Source organism: Gorilla gorilla, chromosome 13, assembly GCF_029281585.2.
Source record: "Gorilla gorilla gorilla isolate KB3781 chromosome 13, NHGRI_mGorGor1-v2.1_pri, whole genome shotgun sequence".
In the NCBI taxonomy this organism is placed as follows: Eukaryota; Metazoa; Chordata; class Mammalia; order Primates; family Hominidae; genus Gorilla; species Gorilla gorilla.
Genome location: NC_073237.2, coordinates 58,855,918 through 58,873,620, shown reverse-complemented (window position 1 = coordinate 58,873,620; position 17,703 = coordinate 58,855,918). Strand labels below are relative to the sequence as shown.

Below are 17,703 nucleotides of genomic sequence, written 5' to 3'. Positions count from 1 at the left end.
CTGTGTTTGTCTATTATTGGTGTATAGGAATGCTTGTGATTTTTGCACATTGATTTTGTATCCTGAGACTTTGCTGAAGTTGCCTATCAGCTTAAGGAGATTTTGGGCTGAGACTATGGAGTTTTCTAGATATACAATCATGTCATCTGCAAACAGGGACAATTTGACTTCCTCTTTTCCTAATTGAATACCCTTTATTTCTTTCTCCTGCCTGATTGCTCTGGCCAGAACTTCCAACACTATGTTGAATAGGAGTGGTGAAAGAGGACATCCCTGTCTTGTGCCAGTTTTCAAAGGGAATGCTTCCAGTTTTTGCCCATTCAGTATGATATTCGTGGGTTTGTCATAAATAGCTCTTATTATTTTGAGATACGTCCCATCAATACCTAGTTTATTGAGACTTTTTAGCATGAAGGGCTGTTGAATTTTGTCGAAGGCCTTTTCTGCATCTATTGAGATAATCATGTGGTTTTTGTCTTTGGTTCTGTTTATATGCTGTATTACCATTATTGATTTTCGTATTTTGAACCAGCCTTGCATCCCAGGGATGAAGCCCACTTGATCATGGTGGATAAGCTTTTTGATGTGCTGCTGGATTCAGTTTGCCAGTATTTTATTGAGGATTTTTGCATCATTGTTCATAAGGGATATTGGTCTAATATTCTCTTTTTTTGTTTTGTCTCTGCCCGGCTTTGGTATCAGGATGATGCGGGCCTTATAAAATGAGTTAGGGAGGATTCCCTCTTTTTCTATTGATTGGAATAGTTTCAGAAGGAATGGTACCAGTTCGTCTTTGTACCTCTGATAGAATTTGGCTGTGAATCTGTCTCGTCCTGGACTTTTTTTGGTTGGTAGGCTATTAATTATTGCCTCAATTTCAGAGCCTGTTATTGGTCTATTCAGGGATTCAACTTCTTCCTGGTTTAGTCTTGGGAGGGTGTATGTGTCCAGGAATTTATCCATTTCTTCTAGATTTTCTAGTTGATTTGTGTAGAGGTGTTTATAGTATTCTCTGATGGTAGTTTGTATTTCTGTGGGATCAGTGGTGATATCCCCTTTATCATTTTTTATTGCGTCTATTTGATTCTTCTCTCTTTACTTCTTCATTAGTCTTGCTAGTGGTCTATCAATTTCATCGATCTTTTCAAAAAACCAGCTCCTGCATTCATTGATTTTTTTGATGGTTTTTTTATGTCTCTATCTCCTTCAGTTCTGCTCTGATCTTAGTTATTTCTTACCTTCTGCTAGATTTTGAATGTGTCTGCTCCTGCTTCTCTAGTTCTTTTAATTGTGATGTTAGGGTGTCAATTTTAGATCTTTCCTGCTTTCTCTTGTGGGCATTTAATCCTATAAATTTCCCTCTCCACACTGCTTTAAATATGTCCCAGAGATTCTGGTATGTTGTGTCTTTGTTCTCGTTGGTTTCAAAGAACATCTTTATTTCTGCCTTCATTTCGTTATTTACCCAGTAGTCATTCAGGAGCAGGTTGTTCAGTTTCATGTAGTTGAGTGGTTTTGAGTGAGTTTCTTAATCCTGAGTTCTAGTTTGATTGCACTGTGGTCTGAGAGACAGTTTGTTATAATTTCTGGTTTTTTACATTTGCTGAGGGGTACTTCCAACTATGTGGTCAGTTTTGGAATAAGTGCGATGTGGTGCTGAGAAGAATGTATATTCTGTTGATTTGGGGGGAGAGTTCTGTAGATGTCTATTAGGACTACTTGGTGCAGAGCTGAGTTCAATTCCTGGATACCCTTGTTAACTTTCTGTCTGGTTGATCTGTCTAATGTTGACAGTGGGGTGTTAAAGTCTCCCACTATTATTGTGTGGGAGTCTAAGACTCTTTCTTTGTCTCTAAGGACTTGCTTTATGAATCTGGGTGCTCCTGTATTGGGTGCATATATATTTAGGATAGTGAGCTCTTCTTGTTGAACTGATCCCTTTAGCATTATGTAATGGCCTTCTTTGTCTCTTTTGATCTTTGTTGGTTTAAAGTCTGTTTTATCAGGTACTAGGATTGCAACCCCTGCTTTTTTTTGTTTTCCATTTGCTTGGTTGATCTTCCTCCATCCCTTTATTTTGAGCCTATGTGTGTCTCTGCACGTGAGATAGGTCTCCAGAATACAGCACAATGATGGGTCTTGACACTTTATCCAATTTGCCAGTCTTTGTCTTTTAATCGGAGCATTTAGTCCATTTACATTTAAGATTAATATTGTTATGTGTGAATTTGATCCTGTCATTATGATGTTAGCTGATTATTTTGCACATTAGTTGATGCAGTTTCTTCCTAGCATCGATGGTCTTTACAATTTGGCATGTTTTTGCAGTGGCTGGTACCAGTTGTTCCTTTCCATATTTAGTGCTTCCTTCAGGAGCTCTTGTAAGGCAGGCTTGGTGGTGACAAAATCTCTCAGCATTTGCTTGTCTGTAAAGGATTTTATTTCTCCTTCACTTAGGAAGGTTATTTTGGCTGGATATGAAATTCTGGGTTGAAAATTCTTTTCTGTAAGAATGTTGAATATGGGCCCCCACTATCTTCTGGCTTGTAGAGTTTCTGCTGAGAGATCTGCCGTTTAGTCTGATGGGCTTCCCTTTGTGGGTAACCCGACCTTTCTCTCTGGCTGCCCTTAACATTTTTTTCTTCATTTCAACTTTGGTGAATCTGACAATTATGTGTCTTGGAGTTGCTCAAGGAGTATCTTTGTGGCGTTCCCTGTATTTCCTGAATTTGAATGTTGGTCTGCCTTGCTAGGTTGGGGAAGTTCTCCTGGATAATATCCTGCAGAGTGTTTTCCAACTTGGTTCCATTCTCCCCGTCACTTTCAGGTACACAAGTCAGACATAGATTTCATCTTTTCACACAGTCCCATTTTTCTGGGAGGCTTTGTTCATTTCTTTTTACTCTTTTTTTCTCTAAACTTCTCTTCTCACTTCATTTCATTCATTTGATCTTCAATCATTCGATCAAATCGGCTACTGAAGCTTGTGCAGGCATCACATAGTTCTCGTGCCATGGTTTTCAGCTCCATCACGTCATTTCAGGTCCTCGCTACGCTGTTTATTCTAGTTAGCCATTTGTCTAATCTTTTTTCAAGATTTTTTGCTTCTTTGCAATGGGTTCGAACATCCTCCTTTAGCTTGGAGAAGTTTGTTATTACTGATCGTCTGAAGCCTTCTTCTCTCAACTCATCAAAGTCATTCTCCATCGAGCTTTGTTCCATTGCTGGCAAGGAGCTGCGTTCCTTTGGAAGAGAAGAGGTGCTCTGATTTTTAGAATTTTAGCTTTTCTGCTCTGGTTTCTCCCCATCTTTGTGTGGTTTTATCTGCCTTTGGTCTTTGATGATGGTGACATACATATGGGGTTATGGTGTGGATGTCCTTTCTGTTTGTTAGTTTTCCCTGTAACAGTCAGGATCCTCAGCTGCAGGTCTGTTGGAGTTTGCTGGAGGTCCACTCCAGACCCTGTTTGCCTGGGTATCACTAGCAGAGGCTGCAGAACAGCAAATATTGCAAATGTTGCTGCCTGATCCTTCCCCTGGAAGGTTCATCTTAGAGGGGCACCCGGCTGGATTGAGGTGTCAGTTGGCCCCTAATGGGAGATGTCTCCCAGTTAGGCTACTCATGGGTCAGGGACCCACTTGAGGAGGCAGTCTGTCTGTTCTCAGACCTCAGACTCCGTGCTGGGCAAACCACTACTCTCTTCAAAGCTGTTAGACAGGGACATTTACGTCTGCAGAACTGTCTGCTGCCTTTTGTTCAGCTATACCCTGCCCCCAGAGGTGGAGTCTACAGAGGCAGGCAGGCCTCCTTGAGCTGCGGTGGGCTCCACCCAGTTGGAGCTTCCCTGCCACTTTGTTTACCTATTCAAGCCTTAGCAATGGTGGACGCCCCTCCCCCAGCTTCGCTGCCATCTTGCAGTTCGATCTCAGATGCTGTGCTAGCAGTGAGCAAGGCTCCGTGGGCATGGGACCCTCCAAGCCATGCGCAGGATATAATCTCCTGGTGTGCCGTTTGCTAAGACCATTGGAAAAGCGCAGTATTAGGGTGGGAGTATCCCGATTTTCCACGTACCATCTGTCATGGCTTCCTTTGGCTATGAAAGGGAATTCCCTGACCCCTTGCACTTCCCAGGTGAGGTGATGCCCCATCCTCCTTGGGCTCACACTCCATGGGCTGCACCCACTGTCTGACAAGCCCTAGTGAGATGAACCTGGTACTTCAGTTGGAAATGCAGAAATCACCCATCCTCTGCATCACTCACGCTGGGAGCCGTACACTGGAGCTGTTCCTATTTGGCCATCTTGGAACCTCCCATTTCATCTTCTTAAAGAAATTTCTCTGGGAGCTCCTGGCCTGCTCCAAATTAGACTGCTTGCTTGCTATAATCTTTAACACAGCTGTTTTTTGGCCTTCTGCCATAATTATCCTGAGATTCCCTTTACTCTTATTTGTGTCGGATCTTTTAATAGCTAATAGCTAATTAATATATGGATTTGGCTGCTGTGACAGAGACCTAAAATTAAAATAATTTATTGAAAACTGTGAATTTTGGTTGGTTTGGTTTACTATGTCCTTTACCATAGGATGAGCTGACTGAGTTATTTCCTTGGGGGTCCTCATACCTTTAGAGTCATACCCTTCCCTCTGTCCCTGCCTTCTGCTCCCCTCTCCTTCCCTCTCTGTCTCCAGTGTTCCTTGGAAAAGAGTCCTGCAATCCTTTCTAGAGGATATATACTTGGCTACCCCAGTATTCTGGGATTTGAGTTACAGAAGAGTTAAGCTAGAGGGTCCAAATTCAAGATGTGAACCTTTATTTTCTATCCCTGTTTTCAGTGTGGTCCATAGGCCTCTGGTGGAGGTGGTAGGGGTGGGGGTGTTTTGTTTTGTTTTTCTCCAAAGAAAAATAACCAGTTTTCCGTAGGAGTGGAGGTAGGGTATTTATTGGCTGCTCAGCTTTGGGGAAGTGCTCTGGGAGGACATAGTTGCTTCTTTAAGTAGGTTTTGAACCACTTCTACAACATTTAATTTAGCCTTTCAAAGACACCTGAATTCCCAAGCCTTTCGTGTACCCTACAACTTAAATTTAGATGTTTCTCAGCATTCTTCCCTGTCAGTTAAGGATTCTACTCATTGATATGCTTTCCAGCTTCTAAAATTTTCTAATGCCGCCTCCTATTATTTTTGTCTTTGCTGCTTTATGTTTTTTTAAACAAAAACTCTTTTCTGTTGTAGAAGTTACAGTTTTAGGAGTCCAAGAAGCTAAATATTTATATTCAGTCATCTCTCTTTAACTGGAAAGGAATTTAAGTTTTTAATGGCCTTTTTTAATTGTCATTCTGTTTGGTATCAGCTTTAATATTCCTATCTACTATCTTCCATTATCAACTTTATTCAGATAGTAAGGTACTAAATAATATATTTGTGATCACCTGTGTCAGAACATAAATAAGAATAAAAATAAACTTTTGATGAATTAGAAAAAACTCTTTTTTTTTCCTATAAGGTGCATATATATTTGTAATTATCTTTGGGACTTAAATGTTTAGACTGGAAATAAAAATATTAGAGCTGAAAAAGTGATTGACTCTTTTCCAAGTACTTTAGAGTTAGTACAAAATATATTCTCAGTGTTTATTAGTATGTAATTAAATAATTTTTTCTAATAAGTTAAGGATTTAAAAACTAATGAAAAGCAGATGGGCATTACTAAATAAGGTATAGATAGAAAATACAAATTACAAGAAAACAGTACCTATGTATTAATGGTATAGGGAAATAACTAAATGACATTTAACAGATGTGTTAAAATGTGATTATGTCAGTCCTCTGTGGAGACTCATTCAGTAGGACTAGATTATTAGGACAGAACCTCCTGAGGACTAAAAGAGCTGGAGAAAAAATATATTTTTTAATATGCTTGAAGGCCTTGGAGAGCAAACAAGACAGTAAAGAATTGCCAGACTAAGGGAGGCCAGCAATCCAGTGAGCTAAGCCCAATATTTAAGCCTACAATGAACATGAACAAATTAGGCTATATGCAACAACACAGATAGATCTTACAGACATGGTAAGCAAAAAACAGCTAGACACAAAAGAATACATGCTATGATTCCATTTTAGGTAAAAATTAAAGGGCAAATAATGTAGGCATTTCTAAATTAGAGTATATATGGGTGCATATTTAAGTGGTAATGATTTAAAAGAAAGAAGGAGTTGATTACCATGTAAATCTGGATATTTTTTGTTGTAGGGGTATGAGGATACAGTGATTGGGAAGGGCACTATTGGGAGACTTTTGGGTACTCATGATTCTTGGCCTGAGTAGCAATTCCACAAGTGTTTGCTTTGTGATATTGAGATGTACATTTCATTTTCATGTATTCTTTATTATAATTCATGACAGTAAAGGTTAAAAAATTTTAATATTCTTCTTCTATATAACTTGAAGAAAAAGCCAAAATTCTTATGGTGGCCTTCAAAGCCCTAAATATCTGACCTCCTGTTACATCTCTTACCACATATACTACTTTCCTTTCACAACCCATCCACTTCACTCTATCCACACAGGCTTCTTTGCTGGTCTTTGAGCATACCAGAAATGCTACTACAATAGGGCTTTTACACTTGTTTTATTTCTTTGAGGACTTTCCTCAAAAGGCATCCTTATAGGCAAACCCGTTTAATATTACATCCTTCCCCTGTACTCCCTCTTCACCACCATTGCTTAATTTTTTTTGTATAGTATTTTTTAACCTCCAGTATTCAATATACTTTTTTAACTTGTCTGTCTCTTGACTGAAATGTAAAGCAAGGATACAAGTAGAGATTTTGGTGTGCTAGTATAGCCTCAGCACCTAGAGCAGTGCCTGGTGAATGGTAACCACCTAGAAAATACTTATTGTAGGACTGAATTTCAGTCCAAGCAGCAGTTCAGAGAAATAATGCTCACTGCTGTCTTTACCATTTGTGACATAAAATGTCCAGTTTTATTATTAAAATTAAAAGATAAAATTCCTACTAAAGCAAAGATTCCTTGTTTAGATAGTAGATTATATAGCTGATTGTGGAATTAAATGAAATCTGTAGGATTCTAGTTCATATAGTTGTGATTATATTGTATCTTTAATGTTTACTATTAGGATCATCCAAAAATAAAGTGCTGTATTATAGTGTGCCACTTTTTGTGCTAACTGAACTAATGATTATGACCTTTGCCTTGGAATTTATCATCTAAAATGTCTGTGATTTGACAGATAGGAGCAAACAACTGAGCTGAATCTATTCTCTATATATAGAGATAGCATATGGAAATAGCATATACGCTTACTAATAATGTCATTTATTTATTGAATGCTTGTTGAATGGTAGGCATTGTCCTAAATAGTTTACATGTGTATCTTCATTTAATCTTTGAAACACCCTGAGAGGTAAATACGATAAGAAAACTGAAGCTTAAAAAAGATCAAATAATTATTTTGAGGAGTGAAAGCAGTCCTGAGCTGTCAGGCTTCCAGATACCATGCTATTAACCATTACACTATAAAGAAGGGAATTGTAGAGAATAGTAAGCAATTTTGCTTCTAAAGAATAAACCAAACAGAATGTACTACTTTTCACTGACTGAGAAGTTAAATACTATGTGCTAGGTGATGAGAATAATTACAGTGAGCAAGTTAGATGCTGTTTCCACTGTCAAAATGTTTACATTCTAACAAGAAAGTCATCTTTATTTGGAGTTGAATTTCCATATTTTAGTGTTTTTTAAATAAATTAACTAGCACTGGACTGAGCTGACCAATTCATGAGAAGTTTGAGGTTTTAAGGGAGACTACTGTGGTAGTCCTGGTGGGATATTTTCCTCTGCAGATGAAACCAAATAAAGCATTATGAAATTGTATGTTCATTGAAGGAGAATTATATTGACTACAGTAAATTTGGAGAAACACTTTTTAAGCCTTAACTATTTTTTTTTATTATAGCAGCTTCATGGAGTTTGGCCACAAGATGTTGTTGACGGAACGTGTGTAGCAGTAAATAACAAGTATCGACTAATGGCATTTGGCTGTGTGAGGTATAATTGATGTAGGCTTTTGCATTTTTAAGAGTTGTTGCAAAAAATACTGGGTTTTTTTTTTGTAAACATAAGATGTTCCTAACATACTTATAAACTGCATCATGCTATCATAATTTGTCAGTCAACCTTAATATGACACGTAAAAGTATTTTATTAAATTGAAACAAGCAAAAGTAAAGGGCAGATTTTGGAGGTTGAGCCTGTTAATTTGTAAAAGTTAGCTTTTTCTTCAGTGGTGGAAAATTGAGTTACAGGTTAAACAGAATAAATCAGTTAAAGTTTAGGTTCTTTATTGTTTAAAAGAGGATTTGGAAGATTTTTTTAAATCTTAATTTTTAAGACATCAGCATTCATGATGCCTTCAAATTAGTGAGTGTGCTTTAGTTAACAAGCAAATTTAAAGTGCACATATAAAACCAGTTTCTTGCCTTAGTTTATTAAATAGAGATTTTAGAAAAAAATTGAATAAAATTATTTATTCAACAAGTATCTGTATGCCTATCACATACCAGCCATAGTTCTAAGCACTTGATACGTTAGAAAACAAAGATACTGAACTTGGTTGAGCTTAAATTTTAGCTCACACATTTTAGCTAAAATAAAACGATTATATTAGTTGTTATAATGGCTTGCAATGTATATAGTGCTTTTTTAAAAAGTTTTCTAAACTCTTTCTTAAATATAAAATCCTGTGTTGCCCTCAAAATGAGACTTGGTTGTTCTGTAGAACATATATCTAGTGTAGTCTCCAGCCATATCATCACCACCCAATTTAAGTATCAAAGATTTTTTTTTTTTTTTTTTTTTTTTTGAGATGGAGTCTCGCTCTGTCGCCCAGGCTGGAGTGCAGTGGCGCGATCTCAGCTCACTGCAAGCTCCGCCTCCTGGGTTCACGCCATTCTCCTGCCTCAGCCTCCCAAGTAGCTGGGACTGCAGGCGCCCACCACCATGCCCAGCTAATTTTTTTTGTATTTTTTTAGTAGAGCAGGCATTTCACCGTGTTTGGCCAGGATGGTCTTGATCTCCTGATCTTGTGATCTGCCTTGGCCTCCCACAGTGCTGGATTACAGGCGTGAGCCACCGTGCCCGGCCAGTTTTTTTTATCAGTATAAATAATTCACATATTATAAATCACCTTCATTACACTCTTAATAAACTCTTTGTAAAGTAGGGAATCCTCATCCTCAACTTTTTCTCAACACATTGATCCTCATTGAGCAGTTAAATGTAGAAATACGAGTAAGTTTAACTTAGTACAAGAGAGAAGGAAAAGCTTTTTTTTAATGTTTGTGGATTGGATTCAGTCATATTTTGTTTAGAATTTTAAAATATATGTTCATGAATACATTTCACCTATAATTTTCCTCCTTACTCTTCTGAGTAAGGTTATGGCTGTCTCATAAAGCAAGTTATGAGAATCCCTCCCTTCTTTGTCTTCTCTATTCATCTTTGAATGTTTGGTAGAATTTGCCAATGAGAAGCCATCTAGACCTAGAATTTTCTTATTGTGGATTTTTTTGGACTACTGATTCAATTCAGTTTTTAAAAATATATATATATTATGTATATATTTTAGATATATATATTTAAATATTATAAATATATATAATATATATTTATATATTATATATAATATATATTTTTATATATTATATATATTTTAAATATATATATATTTATTTTACTTTATTTTATTTTTTGAGACAGTCTCGCTCTGTCGCCCTGGCTAGAGTGCAAGAGCGTGATCTTAGCTCACCGCAACCTCTGCCTCCTGGGTTCAAGTGATTCTCCTGTCTTAGCATCCTGAGTAGCTCAGATTGCAGGCATGCACCACCATGCCCGGCTAATTTTTGTATTTTTAGTAGAACGGAGTTTCACTGTGTTGGTCAGGCTGGTCTCAAACTCCTAACCTCGTGATCCATCCACCTCGGCCTCCCAAAGTGCTGTGATTACAGGTGTGAGCCACCAGGCCCAGCCCAGTTTTAAAAATAGATTTAAGAAGATTGAGATTTTGTATCTCTTCCTATGTCATTTTGGCAAGTTGCATTTTTTCCAGGAATTGGTTTCTTTCTTATACACCTTCAAACTTACTGGCATAAAGTTTATAATACCCTTTTTATTTCACATTGTGAAACAAAAATATGCATACAAAGTAGTACATAATCCAGATATTCATAGTTTAACGTTGTAGTAGAAACACCCATCTCTTCACAACTGGATCAGTAAATAGAACATTACTGGTCTCCAGTCACAAACTGCCTCTGCTACTTCCTAGTCACAACTATTATTCCCTCCTTGACTCACTTAGTAACTGGTCAACATTGTGAGATTCATCCATGTCATTTACCAGTAGTTGTAATCATTTTTTAAACTGGTTTATAAATAACGTTCCGTTGTCTGAATATAGCATAATTTATCCACTTTGCTGTTGACATACTTTTGCCTTATTTCTTGGTTTCTAAAAAAGGAGACATTCTCTTGTATAAATGGAATATCTTTATCACATGAGATAATTAATGATAAATCCCTAATAGGATCTAATACCCAATTTATATGCAAATTAACCCAGTTGCCACCAGCTGAATTTCTTCTATACCTCCTTTGTTCCAACCAGAATCGATCAAGATTCATTAATAATATTTGGTTATTATTTCTCTTTAGTTACCTTTTAACTACAATAATCCTTATACCACTTTTCTTATTTTCATGACATTGACTTTTTTTGAGTCTGAGTCGATTCTTTATAGAATATCCTGCATCCTAGATTTGCCTTATTGTTTCCTCATGATGGCATTTACCTAGTTTATCTGACACCTGTCATGACTAACCTGGAAGCTAGTTCTTGTTGAGCAATACAGTCAAGTGACTAGAAAGCCCACACATCAGGCATGGAAAAGTATTTAGAGAAAATACACAGAGACAGAAGCAGTGGCAAGTGTGCAGTTCCATTTACTGCATTTGGGGCTAGCACAAGGGTGGGTGTTAGAATCCAGAAGAAGTACTCCTCCCTAGGCTATGGGCTTATAAGCTACATGATTGGGAAGTACTAGCCCTTACCAGGATAATGTAGATAGACTCTTGGCCTATAGCTTTTCAGTCACCTCAGTTTTCATCAGCTACGAGACTACAAGTTCTCTTCTAGCATGCCCATGGGTTAGGGTTAAAGTTTTGTGATTCTAGCTGTGTGACATAACAAACCAGTGTCTGCTAGTCCAGATCTGCCAACACTTATGAGGACTAATTACCTTGAACACTAGGTGATAGCTGGTGTCCTTAGAGTTGTGTAAGAAGCCAGCTTCCTTTTAGGATGCCAGTTTGCAGCAGATCAGTATTTTAACAACCTTCCTGTTAACCTAAATATTTAAAGGTATTACTAGATTCTGGTTACACATTTTGTCATGGGTGATGATATATACTTCCTATGGTATCATTTAGTAATAATGTCAAGTTGTTTCAGTATTAATGACACTAAATTTGATCACTTATGGTGACAATAGCCATATCTCTCTTATAGAGATTTGCTTTGGAGTTAGTAAGTCCTGTCTTTTTAATGAAAATATATTTTTCTGTTACATTGGGCTGGTGAGAAATGGAAGGAAAAGTAGTTTAAAGAATACAAGCACTATAGAATACCTAAAAGATTGTCAGACTTTTATAAGTAGTAACTTAGTACCTACTTCTTATATTTAAAACATGGACTCCTCACTAACATTTTAGAGCTCAGCATCCCAGGGTTAGCAGTTGACAGTTGTCAGATGCAAAGCAAAAACAAACACCTGCTACCCACTTAGTGCTGTCTCTCAGCAAGAGATGATCTATTTGGGCAGGTAGTCTGGAAAGAAATCTTTTTCAGATATTTAGCTTCTGGGTATAATTGAATGACAGATGACATTTTCCCTCCCACCTGACACAGCCAAGAAAACGGACAAAAATATGAAAGAGCTGTTGTGAATTCAGAACACAAACATAAGGTAACAAGGGACAGTGATTTCTGAAAGATGAGAAACAAAATTATCTCTCTGTAACTGCCCTTAGTTTTTATTATTTTGAGTGTTTGTAGGCTGCAGCACAGGATTGGGGAGATACATCCTGAGCTGAGATAAGCACATGGAAATCAGAGAATCTGGGAAAACCAAGGCAGCTAGAGTTCATAATATAGACACCAAAGAGGTGGCACAAAGAGAGAACTTCAGAGAGCTGTAGAGGGTCTCTCTTGAATATTAAACTGAGACATGGAAGATATTAGAAAAAGACTGAAATTAAACTTCTAGAGGTGAAAACTATGATGTCTGAGATGAAAAACATACTGTATGGAGCTAACAACAGATTAGACATTGCAGAAGAGAAGATTAATGAACTTGAAAAACAGAAATTATCCAAAATGGAACACAGAAAGAAAAAAAAGAAAACAAAAACAGAGTATCAGTAAGCTGTGGGACAACTTTAAGGAGGCTACTGTTGCAGGTCTTTTAGTTAGTCCCAGTTCTAGTACTTGAGAAGAGGTAGGACCTGGATGGGAATGGATCAAAGCTGCTGTGAAGAAACCATCTGATTTCTCCTACCACCAAAAAAAAAAACAATCTGGTAGTCATAAACCAGTGTCATCCTATTATGTGCAAAAGCATTCTTAGATTAAAAAGTGTCTTTAAGAACATTTGTTTCTCTTTCTCACTATAAGTGTTGCATAAGTAATGTAAAACAGGAGCCTCATTTTCAAATGCTGAATGTGCATTAAATTTGTGAACTGAGAATACAGCATGAGCAGAAATGAGACTTTTCTGTTATCATTGTAGTTCAATTTTGAAATGTAGCTTAGAAGTATTATAGAGATTTTACTTTTGGCTTCAGGCCCTTCATAAATTTGACCCTTGTAAAGATGTTTTAAATTAAGTAATTATATATACCATATACACAAAAAAGCATATAGATTTTTAAAATAAAATGTTTATAAATTACCATCCAACGTAAGAAATAATACATCACCAGTGCTGATGAAGCCTCCTGTTTACCCCTCTTTGATACTCCCCTTTCTCCACCAGAGTATCACTAATCTGAAATTTGTATACATTAACTCTTTGTTGTATTTTTACCACAAATATATTTACTGTTAATACTGTATATCTACTATGTATATATATCAAATATGTATGTTTATATTTGCTATGCTTTTACACACACAAATGTGTGTGTATATTTTATATCTTAAACGTATATACTGTTGACCGTTGAACAGCCCAGGGGTTAGAGGTACCAACCCCCCAACACAGTTGAAAAATTTACATGTAACTTCTGACTCGCCCAAGACTTTTAACTACTAATAGCATACTGTTGACTGGAAACCTTACTGACAATATAGTCAATTAACACATACTTTTTATGTTATATATATTAATATTATATATTGTATTCTTACAATAAAGTAAGCTAGAGAAAAGATTATTAAGAAAATTATAAGGAAGAAATAATGTACTTACTATTGATTAAGTGGAAGTGGATCATCTTAAAGGTCTTCATTGTCACTGTGTTCATGTTGAGTAGGCTTGAGGAAGAGGCAAAGGAGGTATGTCAGGTGTGGCAGAGGCAGAAGAAAATACATGTATAAGTGGGCCCATGCAGTTCAGATCCATGTTGTTCAAGGGTTAACTGTATTCGCTATCCATGTGGCTAAAGTTCATTCATTTTCAGTGCTGTAAGGTATAGTATTATATTGCTACACCATATGTACTATAGCCAAATAAAAGTTCATTTTTTTTCCTCATGTTGCTAGATAGGCTATTTCCTTTTTTAAAAATTATCACAATAGTACAATGGACATTGTACATATCTCTAGTAAACATTAGACAATAATTTCTGGGATCTATCTGGAAGTGAAATTGCTAGATTAGAATATGCCTTTGTTCAAATTTATGAGATGAGTGCAACTTATTGACAAAGTGGTTTTGTTCTAGTTTACACTCCCACCAGCAAAACATAAGAGTTCTATAATGCTTTTTCTATTTGTGTTTGTCTTTTTTCACTAAAAGTTTTTCGTTGTTGTTTTCACAGTGGTTCTGTGCAGGTCTATACAATAGATAACAGCACTGGAGCCATGCTGCTATCTCATAAATTAGAGCTAACAGCAAAACAGTATCCTGGTGAGTCTTTTTTTTTTTTTTAACGTTTTTAATGTACTGGTATTACCATGTGTAGCAGATGCTGATTTTAAGTTAAACAATACATGTCATGCTATAGGTCAAATATTGGGGCTCTGGGTGTGTAAACTGGCTCAAGTCTGGAAATTGATTGAGGGGCCGTGATTCTGTTTTAATAATTCAAATTAGTATTTTGTCCATTTGACCTAGAAGTTTTCTGCTTGTATAAATTAAGTGGGAATGCAGTAGGCTTCCTATCAATTTCACTTCCAGGAACACCATAATTAATTAGCCAATGCCCGAGTTCTACACAAGTCAGACTATTCTGATTGCTGCTTTGCTTCTGCTGTCCATTACAGTAGCTACGCCCATCTTGCCTTTGATAGTTGAGTGCCGCCACTTGGCCCCTGCTGCCTCCGGATCCAGTTATTCCCGTTTTGTATTTAAATTTTGTAGTTGAGTGACTGAGGTTCCCACTGTTAGATCTGACATACAGAGAAGTGCAATTATAGGGTTCTTCAAAGATGTGGCTGCTGCCCTTGCAAATCTGTTTTGCAAGGCATCAGTCAAGGGTATATCTTCTGGACCCTCCCAGCTGGGATGAGTAGGTCTAAAGTGACTAATCCACTCCACCTTCTGAATCTCCCTAAGCCTTTGGATCCCTTCCTCTACATTAAACCAAGGGAGATCAGGCATTCCCAGCTCACTCACAGTGGGCCATCTTTTAATCCATATTTCAGCTAACCACGCAAATAAACTATTAGAACCTTTTTTAACTCCCCGAGCTGCAGCTTTAAATGCAGAATCCCTCCTTAGTGGGCCCAAATCAATAAATTCAGCCTGATCCAACTCTGTGTTCCTTCCATCATTATCCCACACCCTTAATATCCATTCCCATGCCTACTCTCCAGATTTCTATTTATGTAAATTAGAAAACTCAAGCAGTTCCCATAGTGCACCTCCTCATGGGTCATACTCTCAACCTCACCTCTAGAGGCCTGCCAGGACTTTATTTATAGGTCCAGAAGCAAACAGAGGTGTTGGGGGTGGCTCCTGAGGAGAATCAGCATTATCTTGCCTGCCGACTGCCTCAGGGGAGGGCATCACTGTTGCCTCAGGCAGCACAGGGTTTATCTCCTCAGACAAAGGTGGAAGGGCTAATGGCAGCATGGGTCCAGGAGGGGATGTTGCCACTATTGGGGATGGGGAAAGCTGTTTCTTCTGGCAAAAAAAAAGGTTCACCAGAGTTTACAAACTCAGTGAATCTAGCTTCATCAGGGTCCTCCCACACATCCCCTTTCCAAGTTGCAGGGTCCCATTTTTTTCCAATCAGTGCCTTCACTCTAACAGTAGACACCTGGTGAGGCTGTGCATGCACCTTTTGTTGCAGATCAGCCACTCAAATGATAAGAGTTTGTCTCTGTGTTTCCACAATTTTAGCTCTGTGTTTCCACAATTTTAGCTCTTTCTCTATAGGAGATAAGACCCTCACTCAGGGCAATCTTAGTAGATTTGAGGCTCAGTATCTGCTTCTGGGAGATGGAATCCCTGAGTTCATCATTTTCTTTCATCACCTTGTTCACTGAACTTAGGAGCAACCAACTAGCTTCATTATGTTCCTTGATTCTCCACATATGGTCAAAGGTGTTATGTATAGAGTCACTAAACTCCTTGCGTCTCACAAGCAATGAATCAGGAGTGCCAAATGCATTTATTTTGCATAACTCTATATAAACAGTTCACGTCGAGGACTGTCAGTGTGTACTATTAGAAATAGAGTCCTTAGCATTTTGGGGTCTAATGATATTAGGCAGCCAACTCTAGAAACCCCAAAACCAATGAAGGAACTCCATCCTTAATATTCTGTTCCTCTAGAATCACTCCTGGTACCAATATCTGTATTAGTAAGGTTCTCTAGGGAACAGAACTAATAGAATAGATACATACATATTTATAAAGGGGAGTTTATTAAGTATTAATAAATGATCACATGATCACAAGGTCCCACAATAGGCCATCTGCAGGCTGAGGAGGAAGGAGAGCCAGTCGGAGTTCCAAAACTGAAGAACTTGGAGTCTGATGTTTGAGGGCAGGAAGCATCTAGCACACGAGATGTAGGCTGGGGGGCTAGGCCCGTCTCTATTTTCACATTTTTCTGCCTGCTTATATTCTAGCCGCACTGGCAGCTGATTAGATTGTGCCCACCCAGATTAAGGGTGGGTCTGCCTTTCCCAGCCCCCTGACTCAAATGTTAATTTCCTTTGGCAGCACCCTCATAGACACACCCAGGATTAATACTTTGTATCCTTCAATTCAGTCAAGTTGACACTCAGTGTTAACCATCACAATTAGGATATTTAACTATTCATGTTGACTTAGTGTTACCCACATTTATACCAGTATTTTTGCCCACCATATCTTTTACCAACTCATACCTTCTTCTTGAGACCATTTTCTGCCTGAAAAACCTCCCATACATCCCTTGGAATTTCTTTTAATGAAGTTTTTTGAAGGTAAACTCTACTTTGGGAGAGTCTGAAATGTACTTATTTTGCCCCTGTGATTTAATTATAGTTTAACTTGGTATGCTGTTTTGGATTGGCAGTTATTTTCTTTTTATACATTGAAGAATTTGTTCCAGTGTCATTGGATTTCCATTGCAGCTATTGAGAGGTCCTCTGTCAAGTTGTCTTCTCTTTTCAATAGATTGGTCTTTATAGCTACCTTTCAGATCTTGTCTTTGTTTTTGGCTTTCTGCAGTTCAACTGTGATGTGGAAGGGAATAATTTTGTTTGTTTTTCAAATCCTGCTTGAGACTTAGGCTTGCTGGATGAAGATTTACATCTTTGAACTATTTCTGGAAAATTCTCAACCAGTATTTCTAAATATTCCTCTCCCCTAATCTATTTTCTGGAACTCAGATATACATTACACTTTTTTCCATGTTTCTTAACCTAACTTTAAATTTTTTTTAAATTTTGTTTCTCTAGACTGCATTCTAGAAATTTTTTCTCCATCTGGGTTTGCTGATCCTCTCCAGTTATGCCTAATATGTTGTTTGATCTGTCCATCAAGTTCTTAATTTCATTTATTGTATTTTTTATTATTTAAAGGCTTATTTAGCTCTTTTTCCAATCTGTATGCATCCTGCTCCTTGTTTGAGTCTTCTCCTTTATTTAATTGGCTATAAAAAGCAGTTATTTTATATTCTGTGTCTGTTAATCCCAAAATCTGAGGCCTTTCTGAGTCTGTTTCTGCCATGTCTTGATTCTTTGTGTTCTTGCTTATTTGTGTGTGTATTTTAGGATTTTTGACTGAGAGCCGATTGTTTTCCTTGAAGTATATTTTTTGTGTGTGTAGCGCTTTGAGAACTGGATAACATTTGAGTTTTTCCAGAGAGGATTTAAATGTCTTTGCTTCCTCTGGTCACTTGGGAGCACTACATCAGTCTGTGACCCTTTGCATTGTATTCTGTTTGAACCACATTAAATTGCACA

At 37.5% G+C, this 17,703-nt stretch overlaps 1 protein-coding gene across 5 annotated transcripts in view; it reads left to right on the top strand.

Moving 5' to 3' along the window:
• RIC1 (RIC1 homolog, RAB6A GEF complex partner 1) overlaps positions 1-17,703 on the top strand; it is a 151,274-nt gene that overhangs the window by 93,471 nt on the left and 40,100 nt on the right. For 4 of the 5 annotated variants that reach the window (XR_010130214.1, XM_055350606.2, XM_063696419.1 and 1 more), the window contains exons 7-8: positions 7,981-8,072; positions 14,121-14,209. Coding sequence is in view for 4 of the 5 variants with exons in the window: in XM_055350606.2 (XP_055206581.1) it covers positions 7,981-8,072; positions 14,121-14,209 (181 nt within the window). In the remaining variant the exon portion in view is untranslated. The remainder of the gene's footprint in view (positions 1-7,980; positions 8,073-14,120; positions 14,210-17,703) is intronic. The other variant, XM_063696418.1, reaches the window with a different exon arrangement.